Consider the following 16,026-nt stretch of genomic DNA (forward strand, 5'->3'; position numbering starts at 1 on the left):
TTTGGGAACTGCTGGATTAGAGAATTCTAAACCCTCACAAATAAAACAACACACATTTGAAATGAAATATAGTTTATTAAAGATTGTATTTTTCCCTATGGCAAATCAGTTTTTGTGATTTCTAAGTAGATTGTTTCAGTAACAATTTTATTGCCAATTTAGTAAACTGAATTCTCTATCTCGCAGTGTAGTTTTCAAATTACTATTTTTTTTTTTTTTTTTAGAATAAATTATTACAGTTCAGTTGGGAAATCTTATCTGTGCACTAATTTTGCCAAATATGCCAGTTTCCTTATGTTCTAGATAGAGCAGTGAAACTATCTCTGCAGATGTTTTTGAGCTACATTTCCTCTGATTCTCAATTGTAATAGCTGAAAAGAAAGCAATGCATTATGAATGACTGTCAGAATCATTATCCAATATAAACATTATGTAGAGGTTGCTTCTTATATGTTCCTCTATTTTCCAAATCCGTTGAGAACAATTTGTTACTTTCCAATCTCCCGTGCCAGAAAATGTTCCTACTATAAAAAAAAAGAAATTAACAGAAATGTTAGTGTGCTAGGGATAACTAAATATTTAATATCACACTCCTTATATTAAACTGTTACATGTTAAATTCACATGGTGCCTTGACATGATGATGTGTGAATGAGGTACATTGATGAGCAGGTAAATTAAAATGTAAATCCAAATGCTATTTTGGCTTGCAGTTGTCAATCCTTTGTGAATTATCTGCAATTTTTCTTACAGTCAGTAACCCAAGTGTGCTTGTTTCACTGGTTCATGATCAGGTCACAGTGGTCAGAAGGCATGGCTGGACTGGCACGTGTGCAGAATTTGTTGTCTGGCAGTTTATATGTCAACATATGGCACAAGTTAATGGGACACAATAGCCACCAAAACAACTTTAGCTTAATATCGCGGTTGGGTGTATAGATCATGAATCTGAAGTCTCACTGCTCTATTCTCTGCCAATAAGGAGTTAAATTAATTGTGTTTCTGTCTCTGCAGCCCTGGTCACACCTCCCCTGGTTGTGACTCACACAGCCCTCATGAAACAAATGGTTTCACTTTCCATCAGATATTAACTTACTTTAAAAGTTTGTATCTCCTGCTCTCTAAATTGAACTTTAATCACATACAGGAGGCTCCTGGAGGGTCTAGAAAGCTATTAGCAGAGCAGTAGATAAGAAATTCTAAATTTGGCATAATTGCAATAAAGGAAGTGTAAACATAAGATGACTCTTTACAGGAAGTGTTTAGGAAAGTTGTGTAAGTCACATGCAGGGAGGTGTGACTAGGGTGCATAAACAAAGGGATTTAACTCCTAAATGGCAGAGGATTGAGCAGTGAGACTGCAGGAGCATGATGTATGCACCAAAACTACTCCATTAAGCTAAAGTTGTTTTGGTGACTATAGTGTCCCTTTAACTTAATAAACCCAAAATGAGATCAAGTGAGATCCCATTCAGCAAGCTTTTTTTTCTCACTGCACCATCATAGTATTAGTCCTTTAGTTTCACTCAAAGCTAAAGAAGGAGCTCACTTAGCTGTCTCATCTGCCTTGATCTGATTGGACAGTAACATGCACTTTTCTGTACCTTCATATGTATACTGAATGTTTAAAAAAACACTCTAGGCCCACTTAAAATTTACTTTAGCTCCTTTAAATGTAATGCATTTTTAAATTGTACCATTAGAATGTGAAACTACAACAAACTCCATTAACAGAAAATGTGTTGGACTGTAGTTTACCTTCCTATAAAGAGTGCAACGATTATGCATATGAGCAAAACAGCCAAGAGGATTCCGAGTATAGCTGTCAGGACGATCATGCCTTCACTGCGCACCAGAGGCAGGGTGATAGAGGTGTAGTTCATTACTGGGGAAATTAAAAAAGTGGAATTAGATAGATTATAGCCACAATATTTTTTTTTCAATTTAATTATTCTGTCTTTCACTTCATTTGTACATCTTTGTGGAAACTAATATTTGAGGACTTTTTAGAATTCTTCAATTCTGAGACAATCACAGCTTCATTCACATATGGTATCATTGGCAGATTTTTGTCTCAAACTTTCCAGTTATCTTCTAACATCTCTCTAAAGAATATTAGGAGGACTTTTAAACCTCATCTTTGCAACTTTGAATTATTTTCATGGAGGTGCATTTACATTTTTTTTCACTACACAGTTATTTAACATGATATACTAATATTACATATGTATCACCAAAATCCACAATGTCTAAATATTATGACAAAAAAGATATAGAGATAAATGGAAATAAAAAAGAGTAAAATGAAAACAAATAATAATTAGTCAATACTTGCTTCTATTTTTTATTTTTTTTTATAAAGATGAGAAATAAATATGGTAGGCCCCATTTGGTGGATCATAAACATCATGTGCCCACTCTCAGCTCTGAGAGTGTCTTAGAAATGGGTTGTATTTAGTACTAGGCAGTGTTTGTGTGTTTGAATGTAAGCATGTTTTTGTATGGAGTATGTTTGTGTGAATGTCGGGGTGTGTTTGTAAGTAGTGTGGGCGTTTAAAATGCAAGCATGCATTTAGGTGTACTGTTAGATTTTCAATAAAGGGTGTGCTAATATATAATTTTGGTGTATAATACAGAGGTGTGTTTGTATGTAGTGTTGACATTTCAATGAAGGGTTGTGTTTGTATGTATTATTGCCGTTTGAATGTAGGGGTGTATTTTTGTGTAGTGTTGGCGTTTGAATGCTGGGTTGTTTGTACATAAACACATACACTGCAACACCTCACACTGAGATACACGTACACATACTGACAAACATGCATACACACACACTGAAACACCTGCAGATACAGACAAACAGATACACACACTGACACACATACAGATAGAATGACACGTATATGCAGATACATATATGCAGATACACTGAACCACAGACACACATGGACACACATGCAAATACACAGATACATGTACTGACAATATACAGATACACACAGATATATACACTTACACACACTGACATACACACAGATACACATACAAATACACACTAACACACATACAGATGTGCAGATACACACACTGACAACATACAGATGCACAAATACACACTGAGGTCCAGTCTGCTGACTAAGGCTGTTGGGAGTTAGTGGCTGGCAGTCTTGGTCCGCACCTATCCTCCTCTCTACCTTCTTCTCTGCCTCTTGCTTGGCTCCAGTCTCTCTGGGAGGAAGTGACCGGCTCTCATTTTTCTCCCAAAAAATGGTTCAGGTTCCCAGCTTTCCAACCCTGGAGGTGGCGCTGCTGTGATGTGGCTGGTCTCAGCCGGTGTATTCCTCGGGGTTGTGGGCCTCTGGAGCATGGCCGATGTCTTTTGTGTCTGGCGTTTCATAGCTGGAGTGTTGGGCAGCGGGGACAACCAGGTTTGCTCTGTTGTGCTTTGGCTATGTGCCCCTATGAGGCTGTTGAGTGTCTCTAGACCTTGTGTCGTCGGAAGGTGGTAGGCCCCAGATTTGCTCCTCTGTTTGTGTTGCCTCAGGGTGTACTGAAAGGGGATCGATCGATGTGGTTAGGTGCCCTGTATTCAGTTTTTAGGATTTTAGGGCTTGATGGGGTGCTGGAAGGGAGATATTGGTTGAGTTTAGGTAGGCTCGTGAGGAGCTCACAGAGATAGCATCTGCTCAGGTTCATGTGTTAGCTCCGCCCCCCTTGTATTGAAAATTTACCTCTTGAACATATAAATAATGAATGTATATTCAATGTGTTACAGAAAATATAAATACTAAAATAGTTATTCTTATAATGATAACCACTATTGTAAATTAATCATGAGATAACACTACACCCTGTTCCAAATTATTATGCAAATTATATTTTACTCATTTACCTAAATAATTGATGTAAATATCAGTCAGCATAATTCTCATGTTATCAACTATTAAGAATACAATTCAAATTTTATTGAACAAACCTCCTAATTTTTTTTAAACATAAAAAACTTACAATGCACTGTTCCAAATTATTATGCACAGCAAGTTTCAAAACACTTTATAGGTTGTAAAGAACTGAAAATTGTCATTTGTTATGTTTGCAGCATATTTACTGAAATAAAAAGCTATTTCAATCAAACTTATAACAACATTTTAACTTTTTAAACATTTTAATAGGCCACGTTACATTTTAACATAGGACCCCTTATTTGATAGCAGCTTCACAAGTCTTGCATCCATTGAACTTGTGAGTTTTTGGACAGTTTCTGCTTGAATTTGTTTGCAAGATGTCAGAATAGCCTCCCTGCTGTTTGGATGTAAACTGCCTCCCACCCTCATAGATCTTTTGCTTGAGGATGCTCTAAAGGTTCTCAATAGGATTGAGGTCAGGGGAGGATGGAGGCCATACCATGACTTTCTCTCCTTTTATCCCCATAGCAGCCATTGTTGCAGAGGTATTCTTTGCAGCATGAGATGGTGCATTGTCATGCATGAAGATGATTTTATTACGGAAAGCATAGTTCTTCCTTCTGTACCAAGGAAGAAAGTGGTCAGTCAGACACATACTTTGCAGAGGTCATCTTTACACCTTCGGGTACCCTACTGGGGCCGACCAGCTCTCTTCCCATGATTCCAGCCCAAAACATGACTCCACCACTGCCTTGCTGACATCGCAGCCTTGTTGGAACAGGGTGGCCGTCCACCAACCATCCACTACTCCATCCATCTGGACCATCCAGGGTTGCATGGCACTCATCAGTGAACAGGACTGTTTGAAAATTAGTCTTCATGTATTTTTCTGCCCAATGCAGCCGTTTCTGCTTGTGAGCATTGGTTAGTGGTGGCCGAATAGAAGGTTTATGCACAGTTGCAAGACTCTGGAGGACTCTACACCTTGATGTCCGTGGGACTCCAGAGGCACCAGCATCTTCAAATATCTGTTTGTTGCTATGTAATGGTATTTTAGCAGCTACTAATGGCAGAAATCTTCCTCAATGTGCCTTTATCTGCACGAACCCGTCTGTGCTCTGAATCAGCCACAAATCTCTTAATAGTGCGATGATCACGCTTAAGTTTTCGTGAAAAATCTAATGTTTTCATACCTCATCCAAGGCATTGAACTATTTCACTCTTTTCGGCAGCAGAGAGATCCTTTTTCTTCCCCATATTGCATGAAAATGGTTCTCTGCCTAATAATGTGGAACACCCTCCTTTAGTAGTTTTTGCTTAAATTGGGCTCACCTAGCAATCTAATTATCACAGGTGTCCGAGATTGTTTTCAATGATCAAAAGAGCCCTGAGACACAATGCCATCCATGAGTTAAACTGAAAAAATATTTAATCTTTGTGACACTTAAATAGAATTTGCATAATAATTTGGAACAGGGTGTATATTAATCATGAGATAACACTATATAACCACTTACCTTCTTTCAGTTTTATTGGACTAGACCAGTTTGTTGCCCCGACAAAGCCAGTATTATTCAGCACAACAAATTTCACCCTGCAAAACATTAATAAAACCATGTATTTACCTTTAAGAAATCCAGTTCACATTCACAAGGTAAGCAAATTTAGAACGTTTCCGGTTTACTTCTATTGAATCTATTATATACAAAGTGGTGAGCAACAAACATTTGTAGAACAACACAATCAGGAAAATGCCATAAACGAACCATGGTGGACTTGTTTTCAAAAATTCGTTTTTCAATATCTAAAAGCAGTGGCGTACATACCGGGGTCGCAGGGGTCGCGGCTGCGACCGGCCCACCAGGGGGCCCAGCCGCCCTGCGACCTGGTATGTATGCCAGTGTGGCCAGCCTCTTCTCCTGAGGGGCCCAGGAGCTGGCCAACTCAGGACCCCCCGAGGCTGACCCTAGTGTCACCGGGCGGGTTGGCTGGCTGGCTGGCGGACGCGCGAGGGAGCACTCTCCCCTGAGCGCTCTCTGCCCAGCTCCCTCGGGCACCGCACTGATGCTGGAGCCGGAATATGATGTCATATTCCGGCTCAGGCATCATTAAGCAGCGCGTGAGGGAGCTGGGCAGAGAGCGCTCAGGGGAGAATACTCCCTCGCGCGTCCGCCAGCCAACCAGCCAGCCAGCCCACCCGGTGACCGGCCACCCAGCAGCACAGCAGCACCACTGGACCCGAGGGAATCCCCTCAGCTCTCCCAAAGGTAAGGGGGCTGGGGGATTACATTTTAAAGAAATGTGTGTGTGTTAGTGTTAGAGTGGGTGTGTGTGTGTTAGTTTTTGTGTCAGTGTGTGTGTTACTGTGTGTTTGTCTGCTAGTGAGTGTCAGTGTGTGTGTTAGTTTGTGTGTCAGCGAGTGTGTGTGTGTCAGTGAGTGTGTTACTGTGTGTGTCTGTTACTGAGTATGTTAGTTTGTGTGTGTCTATTAGTGAGTCTGTTTGATGTCTGTTACTGTGTGTTTGTCAGTGAGAGTGTATGTTTTGTAAGTGAGTGTGTATGTGTGTCTGTCTGTCAGTGAGTGTGTATGTATGTATGTCGCTGAGTGTGTCTCTGTCAGTAAATGTGTGACTGTTAGCTAGTGTGTATGCGTCTGTTCGTGAGAGTGTATGTGTATTTAAAACCCTTTCAGCACTTACCTTTCCCCAGCACCGGACTTCCTTGGCGCTGGGGATCCCTCCGCCCCGATCCGCCTCTCAGCTCTGAATGCGCGGCAAGAGCTGCGTGCGCATTCAAACCGCCCATAGGAAAGCATTACTCAATGCTTTCCTATGGACGTCCAGCGTCTTCTCACTGTGATTTTCACAGTGAGAATCGCGAAAGCGCCTCTAGCGGCTGTCAGTCAGACAGCCACTAGAGGCTGGATTAACCCTCAGTGAAACATAGCACCCAGACCACTTCATTGAGCTGATGTGATCTGGGTGTCTGTAGTGGTCCTTTAAGTGTGCGTATCTGCATGCACTGGCGTACATACCACAGTCGCAGCCCTGCAACCCCTGCGACCAAGTGCCCGCCAACATGTGTTCCCGCCCACGCAGAGTGGAGGGGTTGGGCCCACGGATCAATTTTCGCACCGGGGCCCCATGGGTCTTGTGTACACCACTGTCTAAAAGGCAAATGTGAGCACATCACATTTTGTTTGAAAAAGCCGAAGTCGTTTGTTTTTTTTCATTGTACAGACTTCACATTACTTATAGATGAAAGACATTTTATTTTAATGATATAAAGTATGATATAATTCTTTTTTTCTTTTTTTTTCTTTTAAAAATTATCTACGCTTTACTTAAAATATATACTGTTAACCTCCTCACTACCACGCATGAAAAATATTTGCGTACTATTTATTTGGATCAAAGGATGCATAGCTAGCATACAAACATATAATACAGAAATTTTGTTCAAGCTTTATAAAAATATTTAGGAAATGAGAAGCTTCAGACAGTATACAGTGACCTTTATCTTGCAATATTCCACGCAGGGTCTGAAATGTTAGTATAAAAGAAACTATGCAATTTGCCTCACGTAATATCCATACTGTTTATGGATATTAGCAAGGACCCTGCAGGCATTACTAGCAGCGCAGCTTACTAAAAATGGCAAAATAATGTATAAAGATTCTCTGCATCTTGAGCATAATGTAAATATGTTAAATCGTATATTTCTCAAATATATTGCTATAGCAATCTTTATCAATCTTTGCACTGCAAAGTGATCCTGGTAGCGAAATAGAATGACTTGACTTCTTACTTGGAGACCACTGTGCAGCGCTCCCTGCCTCCACTTCTTCCAACATTTGCTGAGAGCGGGAACTAACAGAAGCTTCTGGCACTCTGTCAGGTGTCCTGGAGACAGGGAGCACCACCTGGAAGGTCCCAGGTAATTAGTCACACCATTACTAAAATGTTTCCACTACTTAAAATTAGGTTATGCCAGGGCATTCTTGGCACCATAACCACTGCTGAATGTTATAGTTGGTATAGTGCTATATAGTATAGTTGGTATAGTGCTATTGACAAACAAAAATTAAGAATGTTGTGCCTTAATTTTATAAATATATATATATGTACAGGTGAAACTCGAAAAATTAGAATATCGTGCAAAAGTTCATTTATTTCAGTAATGCAACGTAAAATGGGAAACTTATATATGAGATAGACGCATTACATGCAAAGCAAGATAGTTCAAGCTGTGATTTGTCATAGGTGTGATGATTATGGCTTACAGCTCATGAAAACCCCAAATCCACAATCTCAGTAAATTAGAATATTACCTGCAATCAATAAAACAAGCAGTGTGCATAGAACAATATTGGACCTCTGAAAAGTGTTTGGGCCCCTTTTGCAGCAATTAATGCCTCAATGCGGCGTGGCATGGAAGCCTGTGGCACTGCTGAGGTGTAATGGAAGACCAGGATGCTTCAATAGCGACCTTCAGCTCTTCTGCATTGTTCGGTCTCATGTCTCTCATCTTTCTCTTGGCAATGCCCCATAGATTCTCTATGGGGTTCAAGTCAGGCGAGTTTGCTGGCCAATCAAGCACAGTCATCCCACGGTCATTGAACCAGGCTTTGGTGCTTTTGGCAGTGTGGGCAGGTGCCAAGTCCTGCTGGAAAATGAAGTCAGCATCAGATTAAAGCTCGTCTGCGGAAGGAAGCATGAAATGCTCCAAAATCTCCTGGTAGACGGCTGCGTTGACTCTGGACTTAATGAAGCACAGTGGACCAACACCAGCAGATGACATGGCTCCCCAAATCAACACAGACTGTGGAAACTTCACACTGGACTTCAAGCATCTTGCAGTGTGCGCCTCTCCATTCTTCCTCCAGACTCTGGGTCATTGGTTTCCAAATGAGATGCAAAATTTGCTCTCATCAGAAAAGAGGACTTTGGACCACTAAGCAACAGTTTTTCTTTAGCCCAGGTAAGGCGCTTCTGACGTTGTTTGTTGTTCTGGAGCGGCTTGCCAAGAGGAATACGACATCTGAAGCCCATGTCCAGGATCTGTCTGTGTGTGGTGGCTCTTGATGCACTGACTCCAGCCTCAGTCCACTCCTTGTGAAATTCCCCAACACATTTGAATGGCCTTTTCCTGACAATCCTCTCCAGGCTGCAGTCATCCCTGCAGCTTATGCGCCTTTTTCTTCCACACTTTTCCCTTCCACATAACTTTCTATTAATGTGCTTTGATACAGCACTTTGGGAACATCCAACTTCTTTCGCAATTACCTTTTGAGGCTTTCCCTCCTTATGGAGGGTGTCAATGATGGTTTTCTGCACAACTGTCAGGTCAGCAGTCTTCCCCATGATTGTGATTCCTACTGAACCAGACTGAGAGACCATTTAAAGGCTCAGAAACCCTTTGCATGTGTTATGGCTTACTTAGCTGATTAGAGTGGGACACTGAGAGCCTAGAATATTGCACCTTTTCACACCTAATTTCGCACCGAATTTACTGAGATTGTAGATTAGGGGTTTTCATGAGCTGTAAGCCATATTCATCGCACTTGTGACAAATCACGGCTTGAACTATCTTGTTTTGCATGTAATGCGTCTATCTCATATATTAGTTTCCCCTTTTACGTTGCATTACTGAAATAAATTAACTTTTGCATGATATTCAAATTTTTCGAGTATCACCTGTATAAAGGCTTTGCCTGAAGTTTTTGGAGGGGCATGTGGGACCTATATAAGGGACTCTCCCTTACCTGACCTACCATAATTGGCCTAGCTATCTGCTTTAAGTTCCAGGGTTACAGCCATTGTAGCGGCGTACACACAATCCATGTGGCCCGGTGCAAAACTGATCCATTGGCCCCCCTCCCTTCCTCACCCCCCCTTCACCCCTCCCCCGACAGACACACACACACACACATACAGACAGACACACATACATACATAGAGAAACACACACATAGTCACATACAGACTGACAGATACATACAGACACACATACATACACACAGACAGACACACATACATACAAAACACACATACATACAAAGACACATACATACAGACATACACACAGACACATACATACACACATACAGACACACATACAAACAGACAGACACACACACACACACATACACATACACACACACACACACATACACACAGACACATACAGACAGACACACACAGACACATACAAACAAACACACAGACAGACACAAACATACACAGACACACATACATACAGACAGACAGACACACACAAACACATACAAAGACACATACATACATACATACATACACACAGGCACATATATACAGACAGACATACACACACACACACACACACACACAGACACATACACACATACACATATACAGACAGACACATACAGGCACACACAAAACATACAAACAAACACACACATATACAAAATATTTTAGTCATCCTTTTGTTTTCTACCTTTGAGGTGCAGGAGGGTGACATTCCCTGTGGTCCAGTGGTGACCCAGGCTGGTGGGAGTCAGAGATCCCACTCTTACTCCCTGTCCTTCCTCCCGCGCGGGCTCTGTGTGATTGCTGGGAGGAGTGACCGGGGCAGTCACTTCCTCCCAACAGTAATGTCATCACAGGGGCCCTGATCACGCTGTTAAAGCGCCCAGTGCTGACCGGGCCCCCTGAAAATCCATCTCCATCAGGTGGCCCTAACAGCATGGGCCACCCGATGGACCCCTTGAACGGCGGCCCCAGCAAAACATGGCAGCTGGTACCCGGTCACAGGGGTCCGCAGGGCGGCCGTGCCCCCTAGAGTGACGGGCCCGGTTGCAGCTGCGACCCCTATATGTACGCTAGTGGGTTTGCATCTACCTGAACTTCTGGTTCACAGCTGCTGGAGGTAACCAGCTGATATCACAGTACAGAAACCCCTTCTCCGGCTTCCACAAGATGCCCGGCCAGCAGTTCCAGTATCTGTCTGGGCCAAGCGTCCCCTCTACCGGATACATCATCTCGGCCCCACGTTCCTGGGTCCCGGCTTCAGACCGTAAGTTAAACAGGTGATGGCTAATATCACCACGCTGCTGTACCATTACCCACTCTATAAAGCATGTTATTCATGTCCAGGGTAGGGTACCCACATATTTTTGTCTGGTCCCCCCTGCACCGTGTCACTACCGGATGCGTGTCGCTCACGACAGGAATCACCACGTGGAGCACTCGTTGGTAATTTAAATTTTGTTGAACAAGTTATTCGTCAGTTTGCTTAATACTGCTAGCTAATTTGCGGTTACTGTTCGCATACTTCTCATATGGTGCCATGTTCCGGAACATTCATATTGTTAGTTTAATACATTCATTCACCTAATTGTGTATTACACCAGCACTGGATGAATTTCGGTTAATCACCGCAAATTTTGATAATAGCTCAGCCTTGCTTGGCACTGGCAGATCAGTTACAGTTATTTTGTCGCCACCTAGTGGCTTTGGTTGCAATTGCTTAATTCTGTGATAACTGTGCTAGCATGTCATTCTGCAAATTGTTGCATGGGTATAGGAATACAGGTCTTTAATACGTTATTTGTGGGTTTTAGAATCACTTATATAGTTGGTTTTATGCATACAATGTTATATCTCAGTACAAGCTGGTTCATTTAAGTAGTTATGGTACAGATATCAAGGTTGTTAAACTTGTATCTGCCTCTACATTATTTCTGCATAATTGGTTCCTTTCTAAATATAGAAGCCGCTTTTAGGGGCTTCTATATTTAGGAGTACCTTGGCTTGTATACATTTTAGTACATATACTCATTTTTAGGTATAGGCCTCTCCTTCCCTGTCACGAGCGTGGGCTATAGGCCCAGCCGAGACAGTGGGGAGAGTGTGGAAGTGACTGGGTTAATGACACCAGACCCCTGGTTACCTGTTGCTAGTCCCAGCAACCACCAATTAACCCCTGCAATCCCTTCTACACTAACCCCCTAGTACACACTTTACTGCCACCACCAAGACTTTTAAACCCGGGCGTCTTAGGTTACCCCACACACAGGAGAATTATAGAATCACAGTTCTACTTTTACTGATCAAACACATATAATTAACTCTTTTTGGTAACGTGTTTACCTGAGCTTTCCTCTGGAGAGTGAAGCTCATAGAGAACAGAGACACAAGATGGTTAAGTAAACATTTAATCTGACAAAAAGATTCACAGTGCTGAGTACAAAATACAGAAATAAATGACACACACCGATAGCAAATTGCAAAACAGTACATAAGATAAAATAGGAGAAAACACAAGAAATTTATTTACCCCATTTAGAATTCTTGTGGGAGTCTTAGATGGTATAGGCTCTCCTAGAAGTTGCTGACCAAAGAAAAAATGAATAACTCTCTGGATAGTCCAGCACCCTCATTATATACCTAAACTAGTTGTTTCTCAGTGGGCAGACCCCTGGGGGGGGGGGGGGGGGGGTCAGAGGGGGTTGGTTTGGCAGTTTATTGACCACTCTATGCATTTCCTTGTGTCCAGCTCTGGTGATGGCTATCTAGATGTTGTATGGTCAAGATCAAAGACCACAATAAATGTCATCCCAAGGTTTACAAAAAAACAACTCTTAACATATCTCAACACACATCAAACACCAACTCATGCTTTTGGCATGACATTCCCCTCTATACCTTCTTTAGTGGGAGTCACAGATTCAGTGCCAAGCTACGACCATATTTTCTGACTTAAACAAACACACAAGTGGGTTTCAGGTATGTTTTGCTTATTCATCCCTACAACGTTCCACCCCCCCCCCCCCCTTTGGGTTTTTAGGTTTAGAGGGCTGGATAGGGTCTTGAGGGTCACTAGTAGTAGCTTTTCTGGCCTCTCCACCTCATTTTACAGTGGTCCCGTGAGGCCAACACCTATCCTCCACGCTTGAGGTAAAATTCGCCCCTCAGGCCAAATCATAGATAGCTGCCTCATACAGTTGCATAGAGAGGGTCTTCCCTGTCACTCTCAAACTGTCTTCTGCTTTAAAAGTCACGAGAGGCCAAAACCCCGCCACAAAGTCCGGTGGCCACGAATCCCCTCGCGCCAACGCATAGATAGAGCCTCTCAAGCTGCTTAGCAACTAGAAGGGCGTCACCTGTCATCAACCTAGTGAATTGTTTCGCCACTTGGCATTAGTTAGCCAGCCAGAAAAAACTACCAGTTTTCTCTTTTATGCTTTTTATTTATTTTAGTATGTCTCAGATCCCTGAAGAAGCGGACGATTTATCTCTCCCCAGTACTCCTGTCAGGTCCATTTCACCTACTCGTAAAGGCGATAACAGTAGCCCTGCATCTATCAGGTCGTGGACCATTCCCCGCATCACAGCCAGGGCCGGTGCAAGGAATTTTGTCTACACAGGCGAAGGAGCATTTTGCCGCCCTCCCCCCTCCCCCCATACATTTTTCTTGACGTTTCTAAAATGTTTTAGAGGTGTGACAAAACACTAGATTGTAAAGATATTTAGATAGATAGATACACACTTTGTTTTTTTTAAAGGAACACTATAGTCACCTAAATTACTTTAGCTAAATAAATCAGTTTTAGTGTATAGATCATTCCCCTGCAATTTCACTGCTCAATTCACTGTCATTTAGGAGTTAAATCACTTTGTTTCTGTTTATGCAGCCCTAGCCACACCTCCCCTGACTATGATTGGCAGAGCCTGCATGAAAAAAAAACTGGTTTCACTTTCAAACAGATGTAATTTGCCTTAAATAATTGTATCTCAATCTCTAAATTGAACTTTAATCACATACAGGAGGCTCTTGTAGGGTCTAGCAAGCTATTAACATAGCAGGGGATAAGAAAATCTTAATTAAACAGAACTTGCAATAAAGAAAGCCTAAAAAGGGCTCTCTATACAGGAAGTGTTTATGGAAAGCTGTGCAAGTCACATGCAGGGAGGTGTGACTAGGGTTCATAAACAAAGGGATTTAACTCCTAAATGGCAGAGGATTGAGCAGTGAGGCTGCAGGGGCATGTTCTATACACCAAAACTGCTTCATTAAGCTGAAGTTGTTCAGGTGACTATAGTGTCCCTTTAAAAGATAAAGCCATTTGACAGCCACTAGAGATGTCCTTAGAAGCAAATATAAACGCTGCCTTGGTCTCGGTGCTGTGTCCCTTTTGCACGCAGTGCTGCAATGTAAACTATTGCAGTTCCAAAGAACTGCAATGTTTACATTGCATCACTAAGTCTGCCCTCAGTGGCTGTCTACCAAAGGGGACGATTCTGGAATTGAAACAGACTTTTGGTCCGTTATCTGATGCTGGACGTCCTCAAGCTCTGCATGAGGACCTCCAGAGTCAGATTTTTACCCATAGGAAAGCATTGATTCAATAATTTCCTGTGGGGAGGTCTAATGTGCACTCGGCATTTGCTGTGCGCATGCGCATTAGACCCTGCTAGGCGCTGCGCTAAGATAAGGCAAGTAAAGGGTTTTTAACCCTTTATTTACAGGTGGGGGGGCAGGAGGGAAAAAGGGTAGGCAGAGGGTCAGTAGTGCTAGGAACACAGCTTTGTATTCCTGGTACTACAGTATCCCTTTAAGGAGATACAGCGAATTAAGACTAAATTCGGGAACCAAGTGAAAAGGGACTTGTTGTGGGATACAGTGAGAAATGGGATGCCGAGGAACAAATGATAGTGGATTTGGGGACAAAATGGTTTAGGATTAGGAGCCTGTAACCCCCTGTCACTCTGACCCCTTAGTGCCCTGACAGGGGGTTACAGACAGTGTACAATTAAAATATTAAATATAAAAAAAAATTCAAACTTACCCCCTTCAAGTGCTGGCAGCCAGGTCTAAAGTGAGGGGGGTCTGATGAGACTGCAGGCACTCCAACACTATGGGGAGCAGTCTTGCAGAAGAGGCAGTTCTTCCAAGGTGTGTCTGCTGCCTGCAGGACCTGGACAATATGGAGTCAGGGGGAGTGGGAGTGGGAGGGGGAGTGGGAGGGTGGCGGAAGTCAGGCCACCTACTCACCATGAAGTCCGCCTGGGCCTATCTGCCTCCCTCCCCTCCTTGTCTCCCTCCCCTTCCCTTCCTGTTACAGTCCGGCTGGCCTGGCTCCAAACGCGGGCGGGCTCCAATGTACATAGGCGCCGCCATATTGGAGCCCGCAGAGGTAGCCCGACACTGTGGACCGCAGGGGACTCTGGGGGAGGTGTAAGTCACGCCCTCCTCCTGACGTCATCAGGAGTGGGCGGCGGCAGACAGAGACTTCACCTCCGTCAAGGGAGGGAGCCAAAAGGAGTCGGAGAGCAGCCTCAGCAGGGCAAGGTAGGCTGCGGCATTATAAAAATCCGAATCCCTAGCCGATGGCTGGGGATACGGATTTTTGCGCTCCCCCTGCTCGGGCACCCTAAGGCGGCCGCCTGGGCCGCCTTATGGAAGCGCCGGCCCTGATCACAGCGGAACTTTGCAGACGCAATATCCCTTTCCCAGCTACAGCTAGGAAATTGGAACTATTTAGGCTCATGCAGACAAATACTGACAACACAGGGGCAGGAGAAGGAACGAGTGGTTCAGGCAACTCGGATCTCCACGCCATGGTGGCCTTACTCGTAGCCACTATGGGAAAGATTAATGATAGGCTGGATAGAATTGAAGCTCGTAGCCTTCCCCTAGCATCATCTGGGCCCTTAGCTGCTGAACTTTCTTGTTCTCCAAAGTTGCAAGCTGGTAATAACATACCCTCAGGATTAGGAACCCATGTCATCAACCCTGCCCATATGGTACTTTCGAATCTCAAGAAAGATATCCTGGAAGGCAAAGACGTTAATCTCGTCTCATAGGTAGCCACAGCCGCCCCTCCATTCCCAGAGCTAGTCATGGATTAAAGGAGTTACTGGATCATAGTCTAGTCTTAACTAGCTTGGCCCTTTCGACTAACACTCACCGATCCTACAATATGGCTTTCTCATTATATAAGAAATTCCTGTTAGAACCATTACATCTTTGGTAGCTTTCGCTACTTTTTGCCACCTCAGGTTAAAACTATCCCACAATTCTATCAAGCTATACTTGGTATTCAGCATCATATGTATTAATTATTCCCAGACAACCCCAG

The 16,026-nt window shown here is 43.1% G+C and overlaps 1 protein-coding gene across 1 annotated transcript in view; it reads right to left on the bottom strand.

Moving 5' to 3' along the window:
• Window positions 1–293: 293 nt before the first annotated feature.
• Window positions 294–16,026, bottom strand: part of LOC134612455 (uroplakin-3b-like protein 1) — a 79,549-nt gene continuing 63,816 nt past the window's right edge. The window contains exons 4-6 of the mRNA XM_063456820.1: window positions 5,420–5,496; window positions 1,759–1,885; window positions 294–524 (exon numbers count right to left, since the gene is read on the bottom strand). Of these exons, the coding sequence (XP_063312890.1) occupies window positions 413–524; window positions 1,759–1,885; window positions 5,420–5,496 (316 nt within the window). The 3' untranslated portion in view covers window positions 294–412. The remainder of the gene's footprint in view (window positions 525–1,758; window positions 1,886–5,419; window positions 5,497–16,026) is intronic.

Source organism: Pelobates fuscus, chromosome 1 (assembly GCF_036172605.1).
Source record: "Pelobates fuscus isolate aPelFus1 chromosome 1, aPelFus1.pri, whole genome shotgun sequence".
In the NCBI taxonomy this organism is placed as follows: domain Eukaryota; kingdom Metazoa; phylum Chordata; class Amphibia; order Anura; family Pelobatidae; genus Pelobates; species Pelobates fuscus.